The 21,508-nt window shown below is 39.8% G+C and overlaps 1 protein-coding gene across 4 annotated transcripts in view; it reads left to right on the plus strand.

Annotated features, from left to right (window-relative positions):
* Positions 1 to 21,508, plus strand: part of pde4d (phosphodiesterase 4D, cAMP-specific) — a 249,146-nt gene that overhangs the window by 195,567 nt on the left and 32,071 nt on the right. For 3 of the 4 annotated variants that reach the window (XM_084728718.1, XM_084728719.1, XM_084728720.1), the window contains one exon: positions 19,409 to 19,600. In XM_084728718.1, coding sequence (XP_084584844.1) covers positions 19,409 to 19,600 — 192 coding nt within the window. Of the gene's footprint in view, positions 1 to 5,399; positions 5,516 to 19,408; positions 19,601 to 21,508 lie in introns of those variants that run through there. The other variant, XM_084728721.1, reaches the window with a different exon arrangement.

Consider the following 21,508-nt stretch of genomic DNA (forward strand, 5'->3'; position numbering starts at 1 on the left):
CGGCTGGTTGCGTTGTTAGAGCTGTAGTTCTGCTGTTTACTCTGCTAAACCTATAGTGACCGTCTGAAGTGTGTGTGTAATTGTGTGAATGTGCATGTTTGGCTGTGTTTTATGAGAAGCAGCTATTCTGTTTTTTTTTTTTTTTTTTTTTTTTTTTTTACAGAGCTAAGAGCAAACTAAATGATAAATAAATAAGCAGGTTTCATCCAGTCATCATCTAAAGCATCAAGGTGTCCAGGAGCACATGTCCGTTCACTAACCAGAGCACAGCGTCAGCTAATCATCAGAGCACTCTCTGCCCATTAAAGCTCACGTAGAAAAATTTAAGACCTTGTTAGCTTCATTTTCATACTGCATTTCTGACTAATATGCACTCTGCAACCCCAGCCAAAGCTAATATGCGCTATCATCTGATGTACATCTGTGCACGCTTGTCTGTTTTGTGCATAAACATGAAGTGTTGTGTGTTTGTCCCGCTGCAGTATTTGAATATGAAGCGGCGGTAATGGCTGGTGCCATTTGTAGACATATAGATATGGATGGGGCCTTGTCAATACTGTGGCCCCACCATCTGTGCTCACTGCCTGCTCCTTAGTTAAGTGCTATTTATATCAGTATTAGCTAAGTGTGTTTATCTGCTCCATGTAATGAACATAGCTTATGGAAGAGGTCTTTAAAAAAAAAGTCAGATCAATTATTTTGTCAGTTACTGTGGTCACTTAATCCATGCAACTGGTTTTTATGACAAGAATTGTACCCATTTTACCACTAGGTGGCAGTGGTGTCTCTCTGAGTTTCATAGAATTGCATGGAACTGTTTTCTACTGTAAATTTACACTCTCATTAAGTGGTGCTTATTAGATTTGGCCTATAATTAATGTAGCACTTATGTATAGCAGTTGCCCTCTGTTACATAAATGCTGCATCTGTTTTGACTAATACAGGCAAAATGAAACAACGGACCTTAACTGACAGGAACAAAAAAATCATTAGAATTAATGAGAATGTGCTCCGAGTGCTGAAAGTTATTGGGAGAATACTTAAGGTTAATGGGGTTAATTTTTTTTCTACTGTACAGCAATATTAAATTTAAGATTTTGCAACTTTGGTTAAAAAGATTTTTAATGTTGATATCAGGGTTCTTGATCATATGAAGTGTTGATTTTGGGACTGATTGTACTTTGGACTGTTGAAATCGGGACTTTAGTGTTGATATGAGGTTTCCTGGCCGTTTGAAGTCTACTTATTATATGATATTTTGGAGTGCTGAAGGCAAGATAAGACATTATTATGCTAATAGAAAAGAAAGATATTTTTGGTGTAAAAATATCAATTTCTTTTAGGCTGAAATATTACATACAGGGAGTTACATATTGTTTTGCTCCTCAAGTAAGATTGATTTCATGCTGAATCTACAATGTTATTCTGACTTGGGGGCAAAATACCATCCTTGCTTCTTCTAAATTTAACCCCAGTTGAGCAAGACTAGTTTCATTATTTTTGTTTGTGAGTCTTACACCTCTGTTTTCTGGGGATGGCAGTAGTGTAGCCTAAAAGTAAATACTCATTATACACTTTTCACAAGAGAGTGAGAAAAACAAGATCCAATATTGTTACTCTCATACAAGATTTATATTGGTCTTGCTCAAAAGAGCCAGTCTGTTAGTCATTAAGACCATAATTCTGAACCTTTTCTGTAACTGAAATAATGTGAAGTGCTGATTGTTAAACACATTTATGTCCTTAATCTGGTCTAAATGTGTGACAATTAACACTTTTTTTTTTTTCCTGTCATCATGTTGTCTGCTGTTTTCATTTTGGATTCATATGGTTTCATGGCCGAGGAAAGACGGCTGGATTCCCCAGTTTTCTTAAGGAAACTGCTCTTTTGTTGTTCTTTCCTTGACCGCGTGGAATGTGCAGACTGCAGTAATAGGATTAGTTTCACCACTTTGACCAAGCTATAAACTACATCATTCTTCCATGCTGCACTGAAAGCATTAGATGTGCCTATCAACTCACTGCAACTCATTCCAGGTGCTCCATACATGGTCACATTTTGAGCTGTATAACAATGTAAAACATACCAACCATCTACAGTGCCAGCATGAAATCAGCTGTCTCAGTCTAAGAGAGACACATGGTGGTGTGGAGGGAAGCCATCCTTTAAATCAATACAAGCTGATGCCTCATGCACTTTTTAGATTAGCAGTGCTGGACCTAGTTATCATGCACAAAAAGTATTTATTTGATGTTCTCATTTGCCTGGAGGTGTCTGCATGTATGGCTTGTGAGCATGCGTTTGCTCATGTGTCATTTGCGCACCTTTCTGCATGTGAGCTCATCTGCATGTGCGTATACAAGAAATTAGCATATGACATCAGTCTTGCTCTTTCCTCAGGTTTGCCTCCTTTCTTCTGTGATATAAAAGCACATCTACGTAATTTACTCTGAAGCATCAGCAACCATGAAGTGGATGTTTTATCAGTGTCATCAGTCTATGGCTGCAATGAGCAATTACTCCTTCCCTCGTGAGAGCTGGGGATTGAGAGCATTTTCCTTTTCTGCTGTTTTTCTCTCTGTCTCTTGAGCCTGTTCCTCTCTAGAACAAAAGAGAAACGTCCTCTGACTGATGTCACTCGCTTGTTATTTATGTCTAGAGCCAGTTGCACTACTGATGACATGGAAATATTCTCTGGGCTAGAATAATGTGCATGCTGAAGCATCTGTGTTTCTGGTTACATGTGTTGTTTTAGTGTTTGTTGCTTTTGGTTTGACATTTTTTACTTCTTGGAGCTCCAACTAGGGATGCAGCAATGGTTGTGTCCTACTATTTAACTGTGCTTAATTTAGTTCTGTTTTCCCCTCATCCACCAGCAGATTACAGCAACAGAGAGAACTACTTAAAAGTCCAAATCAGTGGCAGTGGTAGTGCAGAAAATTGGAGATGCAGGAGAATGCTTGAAAGCGGGCAACATTTGCACTACTAATAGTTTATAGTTTATTTATTTATTTCTTCAGGACAGTGCATATTAATGCATTAACATTACTGTAAATATGCCAGAATTAGTCACAAGGCCAGCTTTCATCTGTAGTCCCCAGCCAGATGTAAAGCTGGAAACCTAAAATCAATATAAAATTAAGAAACAAGTTCTTAACAATAATCATGATGCATGCTAATTACAGTAAAAGCAGAATACAGACACTGGCAGCAATAAAACCAAATAAAGCCTTGGCAAAGAATCATTATATTTGTCTGTACATGGATGTGGATGTTTGCTGTACACCAGCCAGGCTGAAATTACTTTTAAATCCCACTATACACATTTTGCTGTGTTTTTTGTGTTTTACTTGAATGACTGGTTGACTTGATTAATTGATGGGCTGATTTATGTCTCGTTTCTGTTGTGATCCTTTAACATACTACAATCTGTACACATACAAAGGCAGAGTACCTTGCCTGACTTTACTCATTCATGTGTGATTGACATGCCAGACAGCTGACACACCTGTTTGCCTGCTGCGGTGCTAATGTTAGCTCACCGGCCCACAACTCCGACAGCAGACGATGCCTGACGATCTGAGCTCCACACTCAAACTGATTTCATAGATTGCAGCACACTGATGACTCCATTTTATAGCCAACAAGGCACGACCGATGCTTCTTTTATGTGAAAATAAGCACATAAAACCAAAATAACCTATGCTGTCTTTGGTATAATAAGAAGTAAAAACTATTCTGTTGAGGTGGAATATGATAATATGTCTTAGGGGAGATGGCTGAAACAGGTTCAGGTGATTCATATAACTCATGCAGAAAATAACAATTTAAGGCCGCTGGAGAGATATGCATTTTTATCTAAGTACTATGAGTCACTATAAGATCTCTCCTCTGTTTTAAAGGCTGTTTGTGCAGATGGTAAAAAGGGTAGGGCTGGCCTTTGAAGGTATGTCAGAGCTCCCAAGTGCTTCTGTTGGTGTGCAGAATTTATAAAATAAAAAAAAAAGCTAAAATATTTATGTATAACTTATTAAAATATACATAATGAACAAATCAGAAATTAAAACGACAACTTATCCGCAACAAAAGTTATAATATAAAGTCCTTTAGGCAATTGGAAAAGTAAATTACCAGTTAAGTTTTTATTGTTTATTATTTGCGAGGAGTTCTGGGCCAAAAAGAGAGGAAAGAGTTTTTTTTCTGTATTTTGCATTTTGAGAATAAACTTGAAACGTCAAGAATAAACTTGAAATATTGAGAATAAAATTGATTTTCTGTATCTGATTCTTTGTATTTTGCGTTTTGAGAATAAAGTCAAAATGTTAAAAATAACCTTGAAATACCATGTTGAGAATCAAGTCCAGATTATATTTCAATTTAATTGCTGATGTTTCAACTTTATTTTCAGTATTTCTAATTATTATCAACACTTTAACATTTATTTCTGGCTATAATATTCCTCTGTAATTTTGACACAATGGATAAATCATGAATGTAATCATAAGAATAGCTTGCTATGATTAATAGTAAAATTAATTTTGTGATTAATTTTCCTTTCTCATATCTTCACTCCCACATGTTATCGTCTCAATTTTGTACCAATACATTCCTAACCTCTTGTTAGTCTGCCAAAACAGGTTCTCACTAAATCCCTTGTCTTCTCAATTTATTGCGTCTCTCATTGGAATAATGACACTCAGCCAATGCAGCCTTTGTATGTAGGCTCTCTGCAGATCATTGGCATGCTTCAGCTGCTGGTTTTAGGTTACTGTGGCAGCCGAGTGATTGACACTTGAGACGATTGTCAGGATTGCTCGGGGATACAAGTCCCGCCCTTCAAGGAATTACTACTACCAAAACAACCCCTCCCACTCCAGACATACCCAAGCTGCAGCTCCGGGAAACAGAGAGCGAGAATAGGAGAGTCATGTAACTCAAAGACAGGGACACAGTCATAAAAAAAGCAAGAGAGACAGAGGTAAGGAGGAAGGAAAAAAAAAACAACGTGGGAGGAAGAGGCGATCTTATTTCCACCAGTCAGGAGAAAAAAAGACACAGGAGGGACCTGAAAGTGAGAAGCAGAGTGAGAAAAGAGTGAGTGCATGGCTGGATTAGGAAAGAGGAAGATCACACTCTGATCCAAGAAAGATAAGTGCAAGTGACGGAGAGACAGGGAGGGAGAGCAGAGAGAACAGCCACCTCCTGTCAAACGATCGGAGCTTGAGGAGGATCAGAAGTGTGGATTTATCTCAGCGAACTCCACCGAACTGTCTCTGAGGGAAGGAAACTCCCTCAGGGTCACTTCAGACCAGTGAGGACTGTGGTCAGTGGTCAGTGGGCTCCAGGTGGCCCTGAAAGGAGTGTGTGTGTGTGTGTGTGTGTGTGTGTAACTTCATGTGTGCACGCTAGCAGATGTAATGTGCATGGATGTGGAAGGAAAAGCCAGACCATGAGTATCATTCTTAAGCCACGGTCGCGCTCCACCAGCTCATTGAAGAACACAGAGGGAATATGGTAAATAGTCAGGCAACTTTGTCCTGTTGGCAACATTTTCATGTTGATCCTGTTGTGTGTGTGTGTATGTGTGTGTGTGTTAGTCTATTGTTCTCCATCTGCCTGTTTATTGCTCTATGATGTACTTTTCCTTTGCCTCACCAGTTTTGTCTCAAGTCCTTCCTTTTCGTTTTTGTCCCTTTTTGTTGGTTTGCTGTGCTGTTTGCTTGTGGGTCTTTTAACTGCCGTCTGATACCATCAAGCTTCTTCTCAATCGAAACTTCTGTGCCTCTTCCTGCCAAAACCTCCTGCACCCTGTAGATATGTCAGTTACCGTTTTTTTCTATACAAGGCATGTTCTGTGGTCAGATTAGATTAGTTCTGTCCATATCTACAGCGTGTTTTGTGCTTTATCAGAAAGACTCAATGACATAACATGTCCTGCAGTTGTCTTGACCCTCGGTGTGCTTTTATTAGAACTCACTGTTCATCCAGCCAGTGGCATTGTCTAAAGGCAGGTTCACACCAGCCTAAACCCTGGGGTGTTTTGCCCTTGGTGCAGTTTGTTTGCGTTGTATGACTGCTTGACTCAAACTCTGGTGTGGACCAAACAACCGCTCTCTGGTTCGCTGCTTTGGACCACTGTCAAGTGGACTGGAGTGGTTCATTTCTGATGTGAACATCATTCAAACCGATCACAGAAGCATACCAGTGTATGTGTCACTTTGTGGGTTTGAAATCGTTTTATCTTCCTGTTTTGGTGACTGGTAAAGTAGTATAGCATTTGCTACCAAAACGTGGACTGGCAGGGGACAAACCTGGACTCATGACAATGTGAGAAATGCCTGCATTGTTAAATTATTTAATACCCACTGTCTTATGAGACATTTGTCTACACAGTCCTCTGAAATCTGCTGGTATGTGCTCCAGATCAAAATCTTATAGACTCAGGGTTCATTCAGTCTAAGGGCAGGCTGACAACTGAACCCTGGAGTGTTTACACCCATGATGCAGTTTGTTCAGTCAAACTCTAGAGCAAACCAAACAACCACTTTCTGGTTCACCTCAAAGGGATGGTCTCGGACAACTGTCAAGTGAACTCAAAAACATTATAACCAATCACAGAAGTGTAGAGTTGGGTGTCATTTGGATTTTAACAATTCTGATTCTGATTATCAATTTCACTTCTGAACGATTCTCGATTCTTTGAGTGTCTTGCTGCATTCTTCACAGCAGAGTTGTGTCAGATGATGATTACCATGAATAAATGTTAGCAGTGAAAACAGTGAGCTAAGCTAACATTAGCTGGATACTGTCGCAATGGTAGCCTCTTTTCTGGTTCCTGAAATATTTCAGGATTTACGTAGGATATTTTACTGTGAAGTGTTTTGTAGTATAGCAGTATTGCTAAATTGAGGTGATTGTTATACAGTATGTGCATTCATCTGCTAATCAAGAAATTTAGCCACAGCTGAGTAGGTTCATTGAAAACAGTGCTAGACACAATTTAGTAAAACAAATGCATGCATTCAACTCGTGTGTTTATAGATGCAGGTAGCCAGGTCAATTCACAACAGGTGTTTGCAGTACACAGTGTAATTTGAAAATTTAAATTTCATAATGATTCCTTTGGAATCCTGATTTTGGAATCGATTTTTATTTGGAAACCTCGGGTCTCAATGTCCAACCTTACACATGTGTACCATTGTATGTGTCATTTCATTGGTTATGAACAATTTGTCTTCCTGTTTTGGTGACAGGTGAACTAGTAGCACATTTGTTACCAAATGTGAACTGGGACGGGACAAACATGGACTCAAAACAAAGTGAGGAATGCCTGCATTGAATTATTTAATAACCGCTCTTTTACAAGACATTCATGTGCATGGTCCTCTAAAGTCTGCTGATATGTGCTTCAGTTCAGCACCAACTGCTCCATGATGTACAATATCCTCATAGACATTGTGAGGGGTTTGCTCTTTTTACCCGCTGACTTAATTGCAGTAGCTGCGCAAAGGGTAAAACTGAGAAAAATGGCTCTAAATCTTTTTGACAGGCCAGATTTTATCAGCTTTTTTTCTAAAACAATGTAAAATTGAACTCTGAAACTAATCACAAGATAAAACAAATATCAAGAAGTTCATTTTTAGTTATAACTCAATTTCAGCCTATAGTGTAGTCACTAATTTCTTGACCATTTGAGTTTTGCCTTTGTGAATGAAAAGCTGCAAAATGGATCATCTTTGCATTGGTTCAATTCAGGAACTGGACCTTCAGATATGATCCTGCTCTTAAAGGTTGTAAGACAGTAAAGGCATCATTCATTGAGGAATGTGTCGTGTCACTCCATACGTTCTCCTGTCTGCACATGGCTCTAGATAAATGCAGGATGCAGAACAACAATGCCGGGGGCACAAATCGTCCTCCCCCCTCCTGTCTCCTTCCCCCTCCTGTCTCAACTTGTCCTTGCCTGTCAGCACTCATTTCCAACTAAGAAACTGCCCTGTAGCTTTGACACTGGAAGTTAATATTCACAGTTTTTTCCATTGTGATACTCTGAGGCAGAGCTGTAAATGGATCAGAACAACCCTGGACAAATATACAGCGTTCGTGTAGTGGTGCAGGGGTGGCGGTTGCCCAGCAGCATGTGTTTGAACTCCATCGGACCTCCCTGCAGGGTTCACAGTGTTCTCACGTTGTCAGTTTATTAATCTGCTCTACAACCTCCCCAGCAGGAAATGACGCCTGTGTGAAATAAAGACATATTAATTAGGTCTTTGAGGTTGGTGGTTCTCTGAGCAGTGCAGGTCACAGACGTGATGTGGTTTGATGCAGAGAGGGTGTAAAAGCCAGTGTGTTGCAGCTACACATAAACCTGATATTAATGTGAGAGCTGACTGCAGAATGTAGCTTTTTTTTTTCTTGTTAAACACTGAGAATCTGGCACAGTTAGATTTGCATGAGCCATCTTCTTGAATGACTACCAAAAGCAGTGCTCAGCTGGACAAAGCATACCGCCTCCTCCATCTGTCCTGCCCTCCTCTCTTCTGTTTTATCAAGGCTTCTTTCACTAATTCTCATCACTGCCTTGTCTTTCACAATTGTTATCACTGTGCTCACAAGATTTACACTCAATTTGTGACTATTCTGTCATTTAAACACACCTGCATTGTAAGTGATAATCCAGCTGTGTGTGTTGAGGTGGGTGTGTTTGTGCAGTGTTTGCATGTGTAATGCAGAAAGACGTGTCATGTTTCTAAACCTGTTCATTCTCAGCGAGACAAGAACACTACACAAGATAAGTATCTGTGTTTGTTTTGCTTAGCTCTACGTTTGTGACAGTGTACATGTCTTGCATGAGTATTTGTGTACTTTTGTATTTAAGTGTTCACTTGTGCGTATTTAAGACAGTGACTGACGTGGCCTGGGTGTTTGACGTGGCCCGTGGCCTGACCAAACTCAAACAGACCCCACTCCACCCAACAGTGTAAGTGCAGGTTTGTGTGCACAGACTTCTGAGTGTCGATCAGTGTATTTGCTTGAGTTTAAGAGAGGTGAAAATGAGGATTTGGGAATTACCAGCAAATATTTGACATTTTTTTGTGAAAAAATATTGAAACAATTAATTGATTATCAAAATAGCTGCCCATAGGGATTAAACAATACCTCAAATATTGCAATAAATAAATCTTTCAATACCGTATCGAACTGTAATGATATCTACCGTGATATTACATAGGTAAAGATCTGTCCTCCACATGGCTGCATGTCCCACCAGCAGCATTTCAGAAGCGGAGTTTATTATGTTTACTCGCTGGGTTTTGTGGAGTTGATTCTCTTTCCTTTCCTTGATTTTTTTGTCACTACCATGGACTGGATTCTCTATGTTTTTTCAGTGTTTGACTTCCTGTCCGCTTGTTCTGAGGTGGCACAGCTGTGCCACGATGCAGCCATAACGCAACACATTTGAGTTTGTTTTGGTATTGTTATCGTTGTGGCTCTATTGGGAATGATCAGACGTTTATGTAATCCTCTTAGCGCACATATTGCAGCACCTCTCCCGCACTTTCAAACCCGCAGTGATGTTATGGTGTGTTGAGATAAAGTATGGAGAAGTGGGGGAATGTGTGACTTTGAACTTAAGTGTTTGTGTCTGGCCTTTGTCAGTCCCCAGTTGGGAATTTCAGACAGGCTGTAAATGTTGAAGGTGATCTGTTCTGTTAGCGTGGCGGACAACCTGCAAGTTATCTAACATGTTTTTCAGATGTGACCTTTAGTTATCCAGACCTGAGATGATGAATAGGACTGAAAATAGATTGATAGTTAAGTGGACTTCTACTGTATATACATCGGAGCAGAACTGGTTTGCTTTGAACCATGTGACCCGAGATGATACTGTGTTGCCATGGCGATTTCTTTATATGTGTCTCACGATTGACTGAGTTTTCTGAATGGTGCGGTGACACTGAGCACTAATGCAGTGTCACGACAAGTGGAGGATTTACCTCGCGTCTACCAGGTAGGGCAAGAAAGACCAGAAGGTGACAGAGAGACAGAAAGCAAGAGAGTGCAAACCTTTAAGGATCATGTTTGACAGGCACAATTAGAAGCTGCATGTTAAGAATTTAAAATATTATTAACGATAAAATGCACTACTCACTTTGGCAAAACCCTCACAAGTTTATCTGCCAAAGACTGATTTTGCTTGCATTTGCCGTCTGGTGGGTGAAAATTTCAGTGTGTGTGCTTCTGCTCATGTGTGAATGTGTGACGAAGAAGGAGTGTCTGTATGTGTGCAGGTCAGATAGGGAATACGTGTCTTGGTTATCAGCAAGTGGTCAGCCACATATTTTCTTGGCCTAGCTGCCCTGTTGGTGGTGGCCTCTTTACAGTTTATTTTTCTCCTCTGGTCTAACTTACGATTTCTGGTGGTAAGGAGATGTTTGGTCCCCTGTTCACTTTCCATACAAAGTAAAGACAGTGCTGAGAATTTGAGATTATTAAACACTAACATTTTGCTTCATGGAGTCATTTTTTGGCTGGTATAGTAGAGTTCAGTCAGACAACTCATGTTTGAAATGTTTATTATACAACAGCAGAACATAGTTTGGCGTCTTGGCTCCAGCCTCATCAGTCCTTGTAGATATGTTTGCATAGAGATATTGGGGAGTGGAGAGCAAATATGTTAAAACCCCCACCAGAGCCTGCAGGTAGAAAGAGGGTCATGGTGGGGCTGAAAACATGGGAATCGACACTGATGCAGAGCAGCAGTGTGTTGACAGGCAGAAGGAGAGATGGGAAATTTCTACAGCTTGAATAGACCGCCAAACTTGGAAGCGCGTGTTTGGAGTTGATTGAGTGAGTGAGGCATAATCATGTCACGTGTGTGTAGCTCAAATTGACTGCCTGAACTAGGTTGCATGTACTGCTTCATTGTTTAACTGTGGAATTGAATTAGCTGCGTGCATGTGCTGCAACATAAAGTTAACAGTTCTATGTGGAAATTTAGGCAAAGAATAAAATGATGGTCACATTGTGTCTCTTGATTGTCCCTTCACTCAGTCTGAGTTAGGCACATTTCACTTACTATAGAGCTGGTCTGTATAGCTCTGTCAATTGTGATATTGTAGCAGCTACTACAGTATTTTCTCTTGATCATGAGTTATTTTTCTAGCCTAGCATCATCAGTTCAAAGAATGCTAATTATTCTGGAATCTCTCATTTCAATTTGGATTTCCAAAGGGAGTTGTCAATGGGCACCAATCAACATGCCTCTGGTAAATTAAACTAAGTATGGCAAACACATGTTTCTTATTAACAAAAGATTTAAGTGCAGTTATTTATTTCTCTTTCAAGGAAAATAAACAGTTGTTCGTTTAATGCTGATGTGATAGCTGATACAACACAAACGGTTTCACATCATCAGCAGCCCAAAAATACCTCAATGACCAATAAGTGCTCCTCTGTACAGCCATCATATCAAACCAGCCTCATATTAGATAAGTGGTTGTGATTGGTCCGACGAGATTCAGGATGGGTGGAAATCTGTCTGAATGGGATGGGAGAGGGGCCAGATGTGTCTGCCAGAGCAAATGAAACATTAGCTTAATTTGTTTTCAGTATTTTAGATTAAGGAAAGTAATCAATCATGCACCAGTCCTTTTCCCCACGATGAAAACATCTTAAACTTCTCAGTGCATCAGTTGTCTCAATACAATTTGCTGTAAAAGTAATGATTTACATAATTAAATATCTGATCAGAGAATCAGTAAACAAGACTAAGAATCTGACAAAGCACTCATGTTAATTTTATTGAGATACTATGCCAAAAATAATAGGTCCAAACAATAGTCCATATACAACGTTCATATACATCTCAGCAGTGGTATAAACATGTAACACAGAGGGGCTGTGGCTCTGCAGCATCACCAGAACAACACAGCCTTTCCTTTATGTGCAGTATGTCTGAATCTTTCGTGTCACCTGTCTGTCACCTTTGGTTTCTACATTCTCCTCCTCTGTCATGGGTTGCTGTTTTGCACTAAGAACGTGGTCAAGGTTACAACACACACGTTCAGGATCACGTAGCCTACCAGCACTCCTGCATGCATGCAGTGCAACACACTCCTCACAATCAGTATAAATACAGACTCTTGAATATACTCATACACACACACACACTCACAGCTCTGACATGTCTCTCCTTGTCCTTCCTCCACTGGCTGCTCCCCTCTTTGTCCTTCCAGCTTTCTAAAATAAATCGAGTGTCATCTTCCCTCTGCACAGCTCCGTTCTGATCAACACTGCTCCACACTCTCCAAACACATCTGTGACTGCCATTTTTTTTTTTATAACTCTCTCCAGATTTGTGTCCTAGTTTTAGTAAAAGAGAAAGTTTTGGTACTTTTTTTTATCTTCTATTGAAACATTTGTTGTTGTGTTTGTTTGCACTCTGGGAAGAAACAAAAATATCAAGTTTGTACTTCATATTGTGAAAACAGAGCATCCTCAGCTGATTATTTATCAAAGACACTTCTGCCCTGTCCTCTCTCTCCCGTACGTCTCCTCACAGAACTGTCAGGTCAACTCCTGTGGTGTTTTAATTGCGCAAGTGACCCAGGGCTGAAAATGAATGAGTCATTGATCTATGCCATTTAGTGTGTGTGTGTGTGTGTGTGTGTGTGTGTGTGTGTGTGTGTGTGTGTGTGTGTGTGTGTGTGTGTGTGTGAAATAGACATACGGAGAAGATGGAGACAGAAGTGATGGAGGGCCAAAGACAGACAGAGACAGGATAAAAGAGCTGTGCATTGTCCTTAGGCACATATGTGACCCAGCAGTGAGCGTCCTACAGTATAAAGTAACTCATCTATCTCAGTGCCCTCATACTACTGTACGTTTCATGTTTTAACCTCAGGTACAGTGCAGCTGAAAGGTTTTCTAGCAACAAGCAGCAATCCCTCTTTTCTTTTTTTTTTTTCCTCCTTGCAACTCTACTCTAAACTGAAGCGAGAAACTCTACTCTTGTGGGAAACGCCGTCCCTACAGGGCATGTTTTTGTCTACTCATGTAGCTGTGGACTATTGTGGCTAAATTACTGATGACAGAATGCTTTTCAGGGTGCAGCAATGCTTTTATCTTAGTGTGTCCATCTACTTTTCAGTTTCAAGGAACATTCTTTAGACATCAGACAGATATTGGGCTTTGTTTACAACAAAGATTAACTATCACCTGATCCAGAACCCCAGCATGTTATTGTCTGCCAAAAATGTGTATTTTGCACAGATAAACTTGCAAGTCAAGATTTTTCTTAAAGTGTATAGTCCAAAATCCAGGTGTTTGTGCCAGAGGGTCTTACAGTCTATTAGAGCTGCAACAACTAATAGCAACTATTAAATTAATTGTCGATTGGCTCGTTGGTTTGAGTAATTTAAGGAAAAAAGGTCAGAATTCTCAGAATTCTGTCTTTTTAAATGTGATATGCAGTTTTTTATTAATCTCCAGTAAAGTGATTTTTTTCCTCAATTTCCTGACATTTTATGGATTGAACAACTAATTCAAATAATAATCGACTGATTACTGGACATTGAACATAACTGTCAGTTATAATATAGCTGATAATTATAATAATTGTCACACCCTTCATTTGCTGGCCAACCTGCCAGATACAGTTGAATATAAATTGTTATTGGGAGCATTATCATGTTAATATCCAGCTTCTTAGCTTAAGATTTGTGATAGTGTTACGTGCGGCCTCTACTTTTACACATTTAAGATGGTGATGTAGTCTGGGTGTTTGTGGTGCTTCGTGGCTTGACCAAACTCAAACAGACCCCACCAAAAAGTGACATTTAAAAATATATCAACTATTCTGGCAGGTAAAAATACAAAATATCAGTGGAAAATATGAGCAATTTGCTCCATCACTGATTCTTTCTTTCTTTCACTCCCTCCCTCCTGGCTGTCAAATCTGGTTCAAATCATCCTTTTTGGATGAACTGTGCTTTCATACAGTTTCAGCCTCTAAGTAATGACTTACTTCCCATCTTGACAATAATCCCCCTGCTAGTTGCACTCGTGCTCTCTGTTGATTCTCACAACACAGTCATAGGGGTGCTGACATTTTTTCAGTCGTTTTCTTTTGGTTTTGTAAACTCATACTTGCTCATCAGGGGCTGCTGCTTTGTGTCAGAGCAGACGTTCCCACTATGATGTCAGTGCTGGTGCAATACTGAAGTAAAGTATCTGCGAAGATCATTTCTGTCACTCCCAGTGAGGGCGTGTCTGTGAAGTCACACTGTGCGCACACGCAGACACACATGCTGAGAGGGGAGTTCTGTGTCAGAGGTTTGGCTGAGAATCTGTGAAGACTGTGACGTCAGAGTAAGTGTGATAATTAATCAGTTCTTAGACATATGCTGAGTGCTGTGTTTAGTCACTTTCATTCTGTCTGTTATCTTTGTTTGTATCTTGTTCTCAAAGGTGATGCACACACCCATAAACACGTATCACATAGTACAGCTGAGTGTCTGAAAAGACAATGTATTAGTCGCTTGTGTAAGTCTTATGTTTTACACGTAAAAAAACACTGAATCACTTGATGTGATAAGAGGGTGTGGATTGAGGGTTTTATATGTACAGTGTATAGAAGTTTAGACTGACATGCAAATCTACATCTACATCTACAAAGCCCAATTCCAATACAGTTTGGAGGCTGTGTTTATTATTTTTTTTACACTCATTCTGAATTTGATTCCAAAAAAAGTTGTAGTTTTTAGATTTAAATTCTTTCTCATTCTTGCTTGATATATGACTTCAGGTGCTAAAATGTCTGGGGTGTCCGTTGTAATATTTTGTGTTTCATAATGCACCACATATTTTCAATAGGAGACAAGTCTGGAATGCAGGCTGTCCATTCTGTTACCTAAACTCTTTTACTACGAAAACATGCTGTTGTGACACATGCAGAATTATATTATTATATTTACACTGTCTCTCTGGGACATCTCTGAAAAAAATGTTGTCTGAATGGCAGCATAGGTTGTTCCAAAACCTGTATGTACCTTTCAGTATTAGCTGAAACAGTTTGTAAGGTCATTTTCCTCTTTAGCCTGTCAGTCAGGTCACGACATCCATGACTTCCCAAAACAATCTGAATTGTGGACTCAACAGGCCACGGCGCACTTTTCCACTTTGCTTCAGTCTGGTGTTTCTGGATGTGGTTGATATATTTCTTTCTCTTTGCGTGGTTGGATCTTAACTTGAATTTGTAGATGCAGTGACAACCCACGGTTTTCCAAAGTGTTCCTGAGTCCTTGTAGTATCCTTTATACGGTCTGTGTTTTTAATGTGGTGCCACCTGAAGGGTCAAAGGTCACAGGCATTCAGTGTTGGTTTTCAGCCTTGCCCCTTACTTGATTTCTCCAGTTTCTCTGAATCTTCTAATGAGGATTATGGAGTGTAGACCGTGAAGTCCCACAATTCTATGCAATTGTTGAGAAGCACTGAACCGTTGGACTATTTGTGCATGCAGTTTTTCACAAAGTGGTGAACCTCGCGCCATCCTTGTTTGTGAACGACTGAGCCTTTCCTTTGATAATCAGTCATGACAAAAAAAAACAATGCACTTTTGTCAGTTTGAGCGTTAAATATCTTGTCTCTCTGTCATTTTCAACTGATTATAGATCAAAAAGGATTTTAAATCATTGTATTCCATTTTTATTTCCGTTTTACGCATTACGCATTTATGCATTTTTGGATTTGGGGTCTGTAAATCAGAAGTATGGGGTTTGTAATGCTAAATATAAAAAGACAGAGTGGGAGGACCTCGGTACAAAGCTTGGGATTGATGTCTGTAAGATGAACACAACTGTGAAAAAAGTCGCTGGAGTCCTTGCAACTCATATCTGTGTGTGAGTGTGTGTGTGTCTTTTTAAGACCTAGTTAGAGACAGAGAGGAGGACAATACATTTGTCCTTTCCTCACTCATCAGGCAGACGTCCAAACTATCCCATTCCACAACCAAAGCTCACACCCACTTTGCTGCTGCTACTCACAGAGATCACAGAGAGATAACACAGCAATTATCCATTTAGATGTTGTGGAAAATATGCGTGGCATGTCCTGTGTGTCATTGTGGTCGTGTTGAGTGTGCTCAGGGAAAACCTGTTGTTTCTGATGTGAGAAACATAATGACTTTTTTTTTCCTCTTAAAATCTCAGTTTACAAGTCCCTATTTTCACAACCTACAAACCAAACCTGCCAGATACAATTCAGAGTGATAATAACTTGCACCGTTAGGTCAGTGAATCATCTGTTGTTGAGGATGTGAAATACTCTGAAGAAAACGAGCAAGCACAAGATGGAAAACTGGAAGTGTACTGAGGGCAGAGTTAGTTATTACTCATTGTGTAATGGCAAAGAATGTTTTAGGTCAATACTTTCTACATTTGTACCCAATTGCTTTTGTTTTTACATGCAAAGCTTCTTTGCATTCTTTTTCCAGTGAAGCTTTGAATGTCTGATGTCATATTTTCTGACATCATCAACCTAAATAGAAAAACTCTTCAATGTGAATAATATGTTTCACTGGATTTAATCTGTTTTTATTAAATATATTGTCTTTACTAAAGCAGACCTTCATAGACCGCTTCTCTGATTGTAAACATTATGACATTTCTTTGTAATCGCATCTTAGGTGGAGACAAAATAGTGCCAGAGAGAGAAAATCTGAATATGTAAAGCTGAATATGTACTCTCCAGAAGTGTGAATATACTTGAAGTTAACATGAACCAATTGCACCAGACTGGCTGACCCGCTCATTGGATTGATTTGATTAGTTAGGCAGGTTTATTTAAGTTAGTTTTATTTAAAGAGAAATTCAACAGAAGTTATCACAGGTCATTTTTTCATATAGAGCAGGTCTAGACTGTTCTCTTTATAATATTATTTGCAGAGACCCAGTATTTCCTACCAAGAGCACAACTGAAGAGAAAAGACTTCCTTTTAAAGAGGCAGAAATCTCAAGCAGATCCAGACTCTATGGTTGGCAGCCACCTGCTGGGACTGGAATTCAAATGTCAACATTATGAATGAAGCTCTGAAGTATTCGCTACAGAACTTGTGCTTTCCACATCATGGAAACACACATCTACCTGGTTCAATCTGTTCTATAGGGCATGTGCTGCTCTTCCACCTGCATATGCAGGGTGTCCCTTCACATATGATCTTGGATTAAATGTGTGTCTGTTTCCATAGTGAGGATGATGATGATGACAAAGAGGACGTCATCTCCATGCGTATTATGTGTTGCACTTAGGGGAATCCCGCCCTGACCTTAGCATTCACACCAGATGGGATTATGGGATTGCTTGATAGCTTTAGCAATGAGACAGATATCCCTGGTGTCAGGCGTCATCATCACCTGAGCGAATGATCACCTAGGCGACTAAGGAGCTCATCATCATCCCAGTGGGATGTGGTGTCACTAGTTTAGAAACACCTTCGAACTGTGAGTCAGTGGCATTGTTAGCAGAGGTATTCCCTGTGGCCCAGTGCACAGGTTAGACTAAGCAATATCGCCTGTGGTTACATGTAAATGGCTTTGATTATTGCTGCATTAGTCCTAACTGTTAGTGATGTGCTAATTAGCCTGCTAGCAATCATAATCTTCCAATAATCAACCCGATAATGAGGCACTGACTGATTATAATTTCAAATGATTATGCTTATGAGCAAATTTACGTCAGCTAGCAGGAGCATAGAGTGTAATATAGACATATGGAAGTGTTGTTGCTGCAATGAGAAAAAACATATTAATGTGGGTTTAGTCAGTATGTTAGTAATCTCTGAAGTCATCAAGACCTCTAACATGTAATTAATGTTTGCATAAATCCTGTGATTTATTTAGACACAGATAATCGAGCCACATCATACAGCCGCAAGTACAATCTGTTACTGATGGTGCTCTTTTCTAAGAATTGTATTATTTATTGTTGTATTACTGCAGATGCCAGTCAGATTGTCTGTGTTATCATTATTAAAAACTATTGATCAACCAGCATTTTGAGATAGACAGATAAGCATCTGCCAATACCTCGCTCATAAAGCGGATAAACAAAAAATGTCTGCAGACACATGTACAACTGCAGCCTTGTCAGTGTTGCTGTAGATGGTAGTGCACCCCTTCGTGAGTTTTGGGAAGGTTGTAGAAAAAGTTAATATGCGCCCCCCCGTACTACAACTCTCATGCATTCTGCTAATTTCATTGTCTTTTCTGTTATATTAACACGGTTTTCTAAAACCAGTACATATATGTTAAGTTATAATGAATAGAATAAAGCAGTTGAATGACATTATTTCTGACGTGCTTTACCCAACTCTTCCTTAAAGGTTTAATTGTAACATTTTGCCCCTCAAAAAACAAAACAAAACAAAAAACAACAACAGATAGGCTTACATTACATGATCTCTTTCAGTCATCACTATAAGTGTGTGGTAGTGGCTGTATCTGCAGAGACCGCGCCCTCTGCTGGTATTACCTTACTTGTTCCTCACTGTTTTGCTGTGCTCAGGATACTTCACCAACCATATTTTATGTTCTGCAACCTACAGTGTAACCCAATGTAATTACTATTTAATTAAAGAGAAAAATCCAGCTAAAACAACATGTTACTGACTTATTTTACACTAGCCAAAACACTAACCCTGGGTTTGTTGTTCAATGGGAAAAGGTACAATTGCCATTCAGTCATGAGTCAAATGACTCTGCAGTAGTTACAGGTATTTATCAGCTGCAGCTCCGAGCGGCAGTGACGCAAACAATACACCCAGATGGACGCAAATTCTATTCTTTTCAGCTGAGGCTTGTTGCTCCTGTTGGTAACTTCTGCAACTCTTTTGCTCCTTTTTCATAAACGTGCTGCTTGACTCGGTTTGAGTCGGTGCATCAGCCCAGCACATCCGAGTCTGCACCCGCCTGAAAGTGTGTTCTCAATGATGATGGTCTTTATTTTAGTTGAGGGTCTTAACGGTGAATAAACATTGTATTTCCTGTCAGCTGTGAGCTGCTGTGCTCTTTAAATATCGGCACTGAAAAGCCCATATTGGTCGACTATTATTAAATACTGGCAAATTGAATTGAAACTGATTCTTAGGAAACCTGATCACTGCATCCTCACTCCCACCCATCATCTTTTGACTGTAAAAACAGCAGGCATGAATGAATCTCAGATGTTTATCTTTATATCACTGTGTAGTTTGCTGAAGTGTCATTGGGAAGATCAACATGACCACAAATGTTGCTTGACCTGTCAATATCTTTTTTTTTAAATTAACAATGCCAATTAATATCAGGTGTACATTATCAGATTCTGATCTGTGTGTCTTTCTCCCTCTCTCTTTCTCTCCAAACGCAGTTTCGATGTGGACAATGGCACGTCATCAGGTCGCAGCCCCCTGGACCCGATGGCCAGCCCGGGCTCAGGCCTCATCCTGCAGGCCAACTTTGTCCACAGCCAACGGAGAGAGTCGTTCCTCTACCGCTCTGACAGTGACTACGACCTCTCGCCCAAGTCTATGTCCCGAAACTCCTCCATTGCCAGTGACATGTGAGTGCATGGTGTCTTTATGAAACGTACACAAATGCTCCCTGTTGAGCTTAACTTTAATTCTACTTTTTTTTTTTTTTACGGCCTCTCTGAAACTGTGTCACAGCTGGATGTTTATTAAACTAGGCCTTAAAGCTGCTATGTCGCTAGCTTTGGGCCTGGTGGGACGTGTGCGTGACCAACAGCTGATTGTGTGGTGTCACATCTATTCTTAGACATATCCAGTAGCATAAACAAGATGGTCAGTCACAAAGTGTCCACAAGCACAGGTTATGTGATACTGATATTTTACCAGGACAATGGGATGGACTAATCTGTTTACATTCTGCGTTAGTGTGATCATTTGTCTTTTATAATACTAACTCCCCATTGCCTTATAACTGTAGTCAAACACACTCCTCACAAATTCAGCTGGTACCTTCTGGTTCAGTGTATATGTTGATAGTGCATTCCTCATTTCCCACACAATGGTGGCTATCCAGTTACATGTGCTGTACACTTAGTGGGAATAAAAATATTGACTGATAACAAAGCATTTCGATCCAGCCTGAAGGAAAGACAAATACAGAAAAGGATGAAAAATAATGTCCTGCAGTAACCTTAGACTTCCTCCTTACTGCTGCTTTTTGCTCTGGAGTATTAAACCAATGACCCTCCCTTGACCTCCACCCACTATCCAGTTACCATGTTAAAAACCATTATTACAAGTATTCATTCATCTTTTATGACTCATATTCTTTCAAATCTCTTTTTTTCCTGCTGATTTGCATGTACATGGAAACTTGAGCGCAGGAGGCAACTTGTCTTAACCGCTCACTCTATAAATTTAACAATACTGCTTCACAGGCATAAGGCACAAGTACTAATCACATAGACATTCTCAGAAGAACATAGTCCACAAGAAAACACCAAAACAGAGCTAGGACAACCTGTTTGTGCCTCAAGAAGACTCATTTCTGTTCTCTCTCTTATCTGTCTGTAGAGATTCTTTCCATTACAGTCACAGAGTATACAGCCCATCATCTTTACTTTCTATTTCTGCTGCGATAGGAGCACATGACAATCCTGCGTCTCTCCTGACTTTCACGCCAGACACGTCACCTCATCTGCCTGTGGTTGTGTGTGCGTGATGTGGTTAAGGTCTTGTAGAGCTGAGGCACACTCTTGTCACCTGAAAAAATGTTGACAGTGATCACAATCACCACGTAGCTCGGAGGTCAGCTGACTCAAAATCTTACTGGTGAAAATTCCTTTAGCTAATATTGAATGAATAATGCTCTCCACTCCCTTAAAGTTTTGGTGTCATCGCACGAAAGCTCCATAATAACCTTTAAGCATAATATAAATCAAGTGGTCTGAGAAAACTAGACTTCTGCTCTTCCGCTCAGTTTTCAGGCTTCAGAAAATTTATCCCATAATTAGGGGTGTCACATATCTCAAAATCCACAATCCAAGTTTTATTCGTTTCATTTTAAGGTCTTGATTTGATTCATTCTTCACGCTATGCTATAATGAATCTTGATTAGTAATGATCTTTAAGAAGATAAGCTACATGGTGTCATGTGTGATATAACCGCCATATTTCATGCATCAAGTTATGCGAAATTACATGCAGTTGTGTGAAACACCACTCACCACGGATAAATGTTACCCATGGAAATACTGAAGTAGCTGCTATGCAGACAGTGCACAGCTAGGTTCAGTTTTTTACTTTTTGCTAATTAATTATGTCTTTCCAAAAATCCATACTCTAAAATGGCGTAACAATGCTTAATTCATGTGTGTCTCAGGGCCTCCCCACTAACCAGGACTATTCAGTGATCAGACTGCACATCTATGAAAATTATTCAGGAAGACAGTAGCTAACAGTGCGATGTACAAACTGTTGAAAAATGACCATGTACCTCA

This window comes from Lutjanus erythropterus, chromosome 10, assembly GCF_056507025.1.
Source record: "Lutjanus erythropterus isolate fLutEry1 chromosome 10, fLutEry1.hap2, whole genome shotgun sequence".
In the NCBI taxonomy this organism is placed as follows: Eukaryota; Metazoa; Chordata; class Actinopteri; order Lutjaniformes; family Lutjanidae; genus Lutjanus; species Lutjanus erythropterus.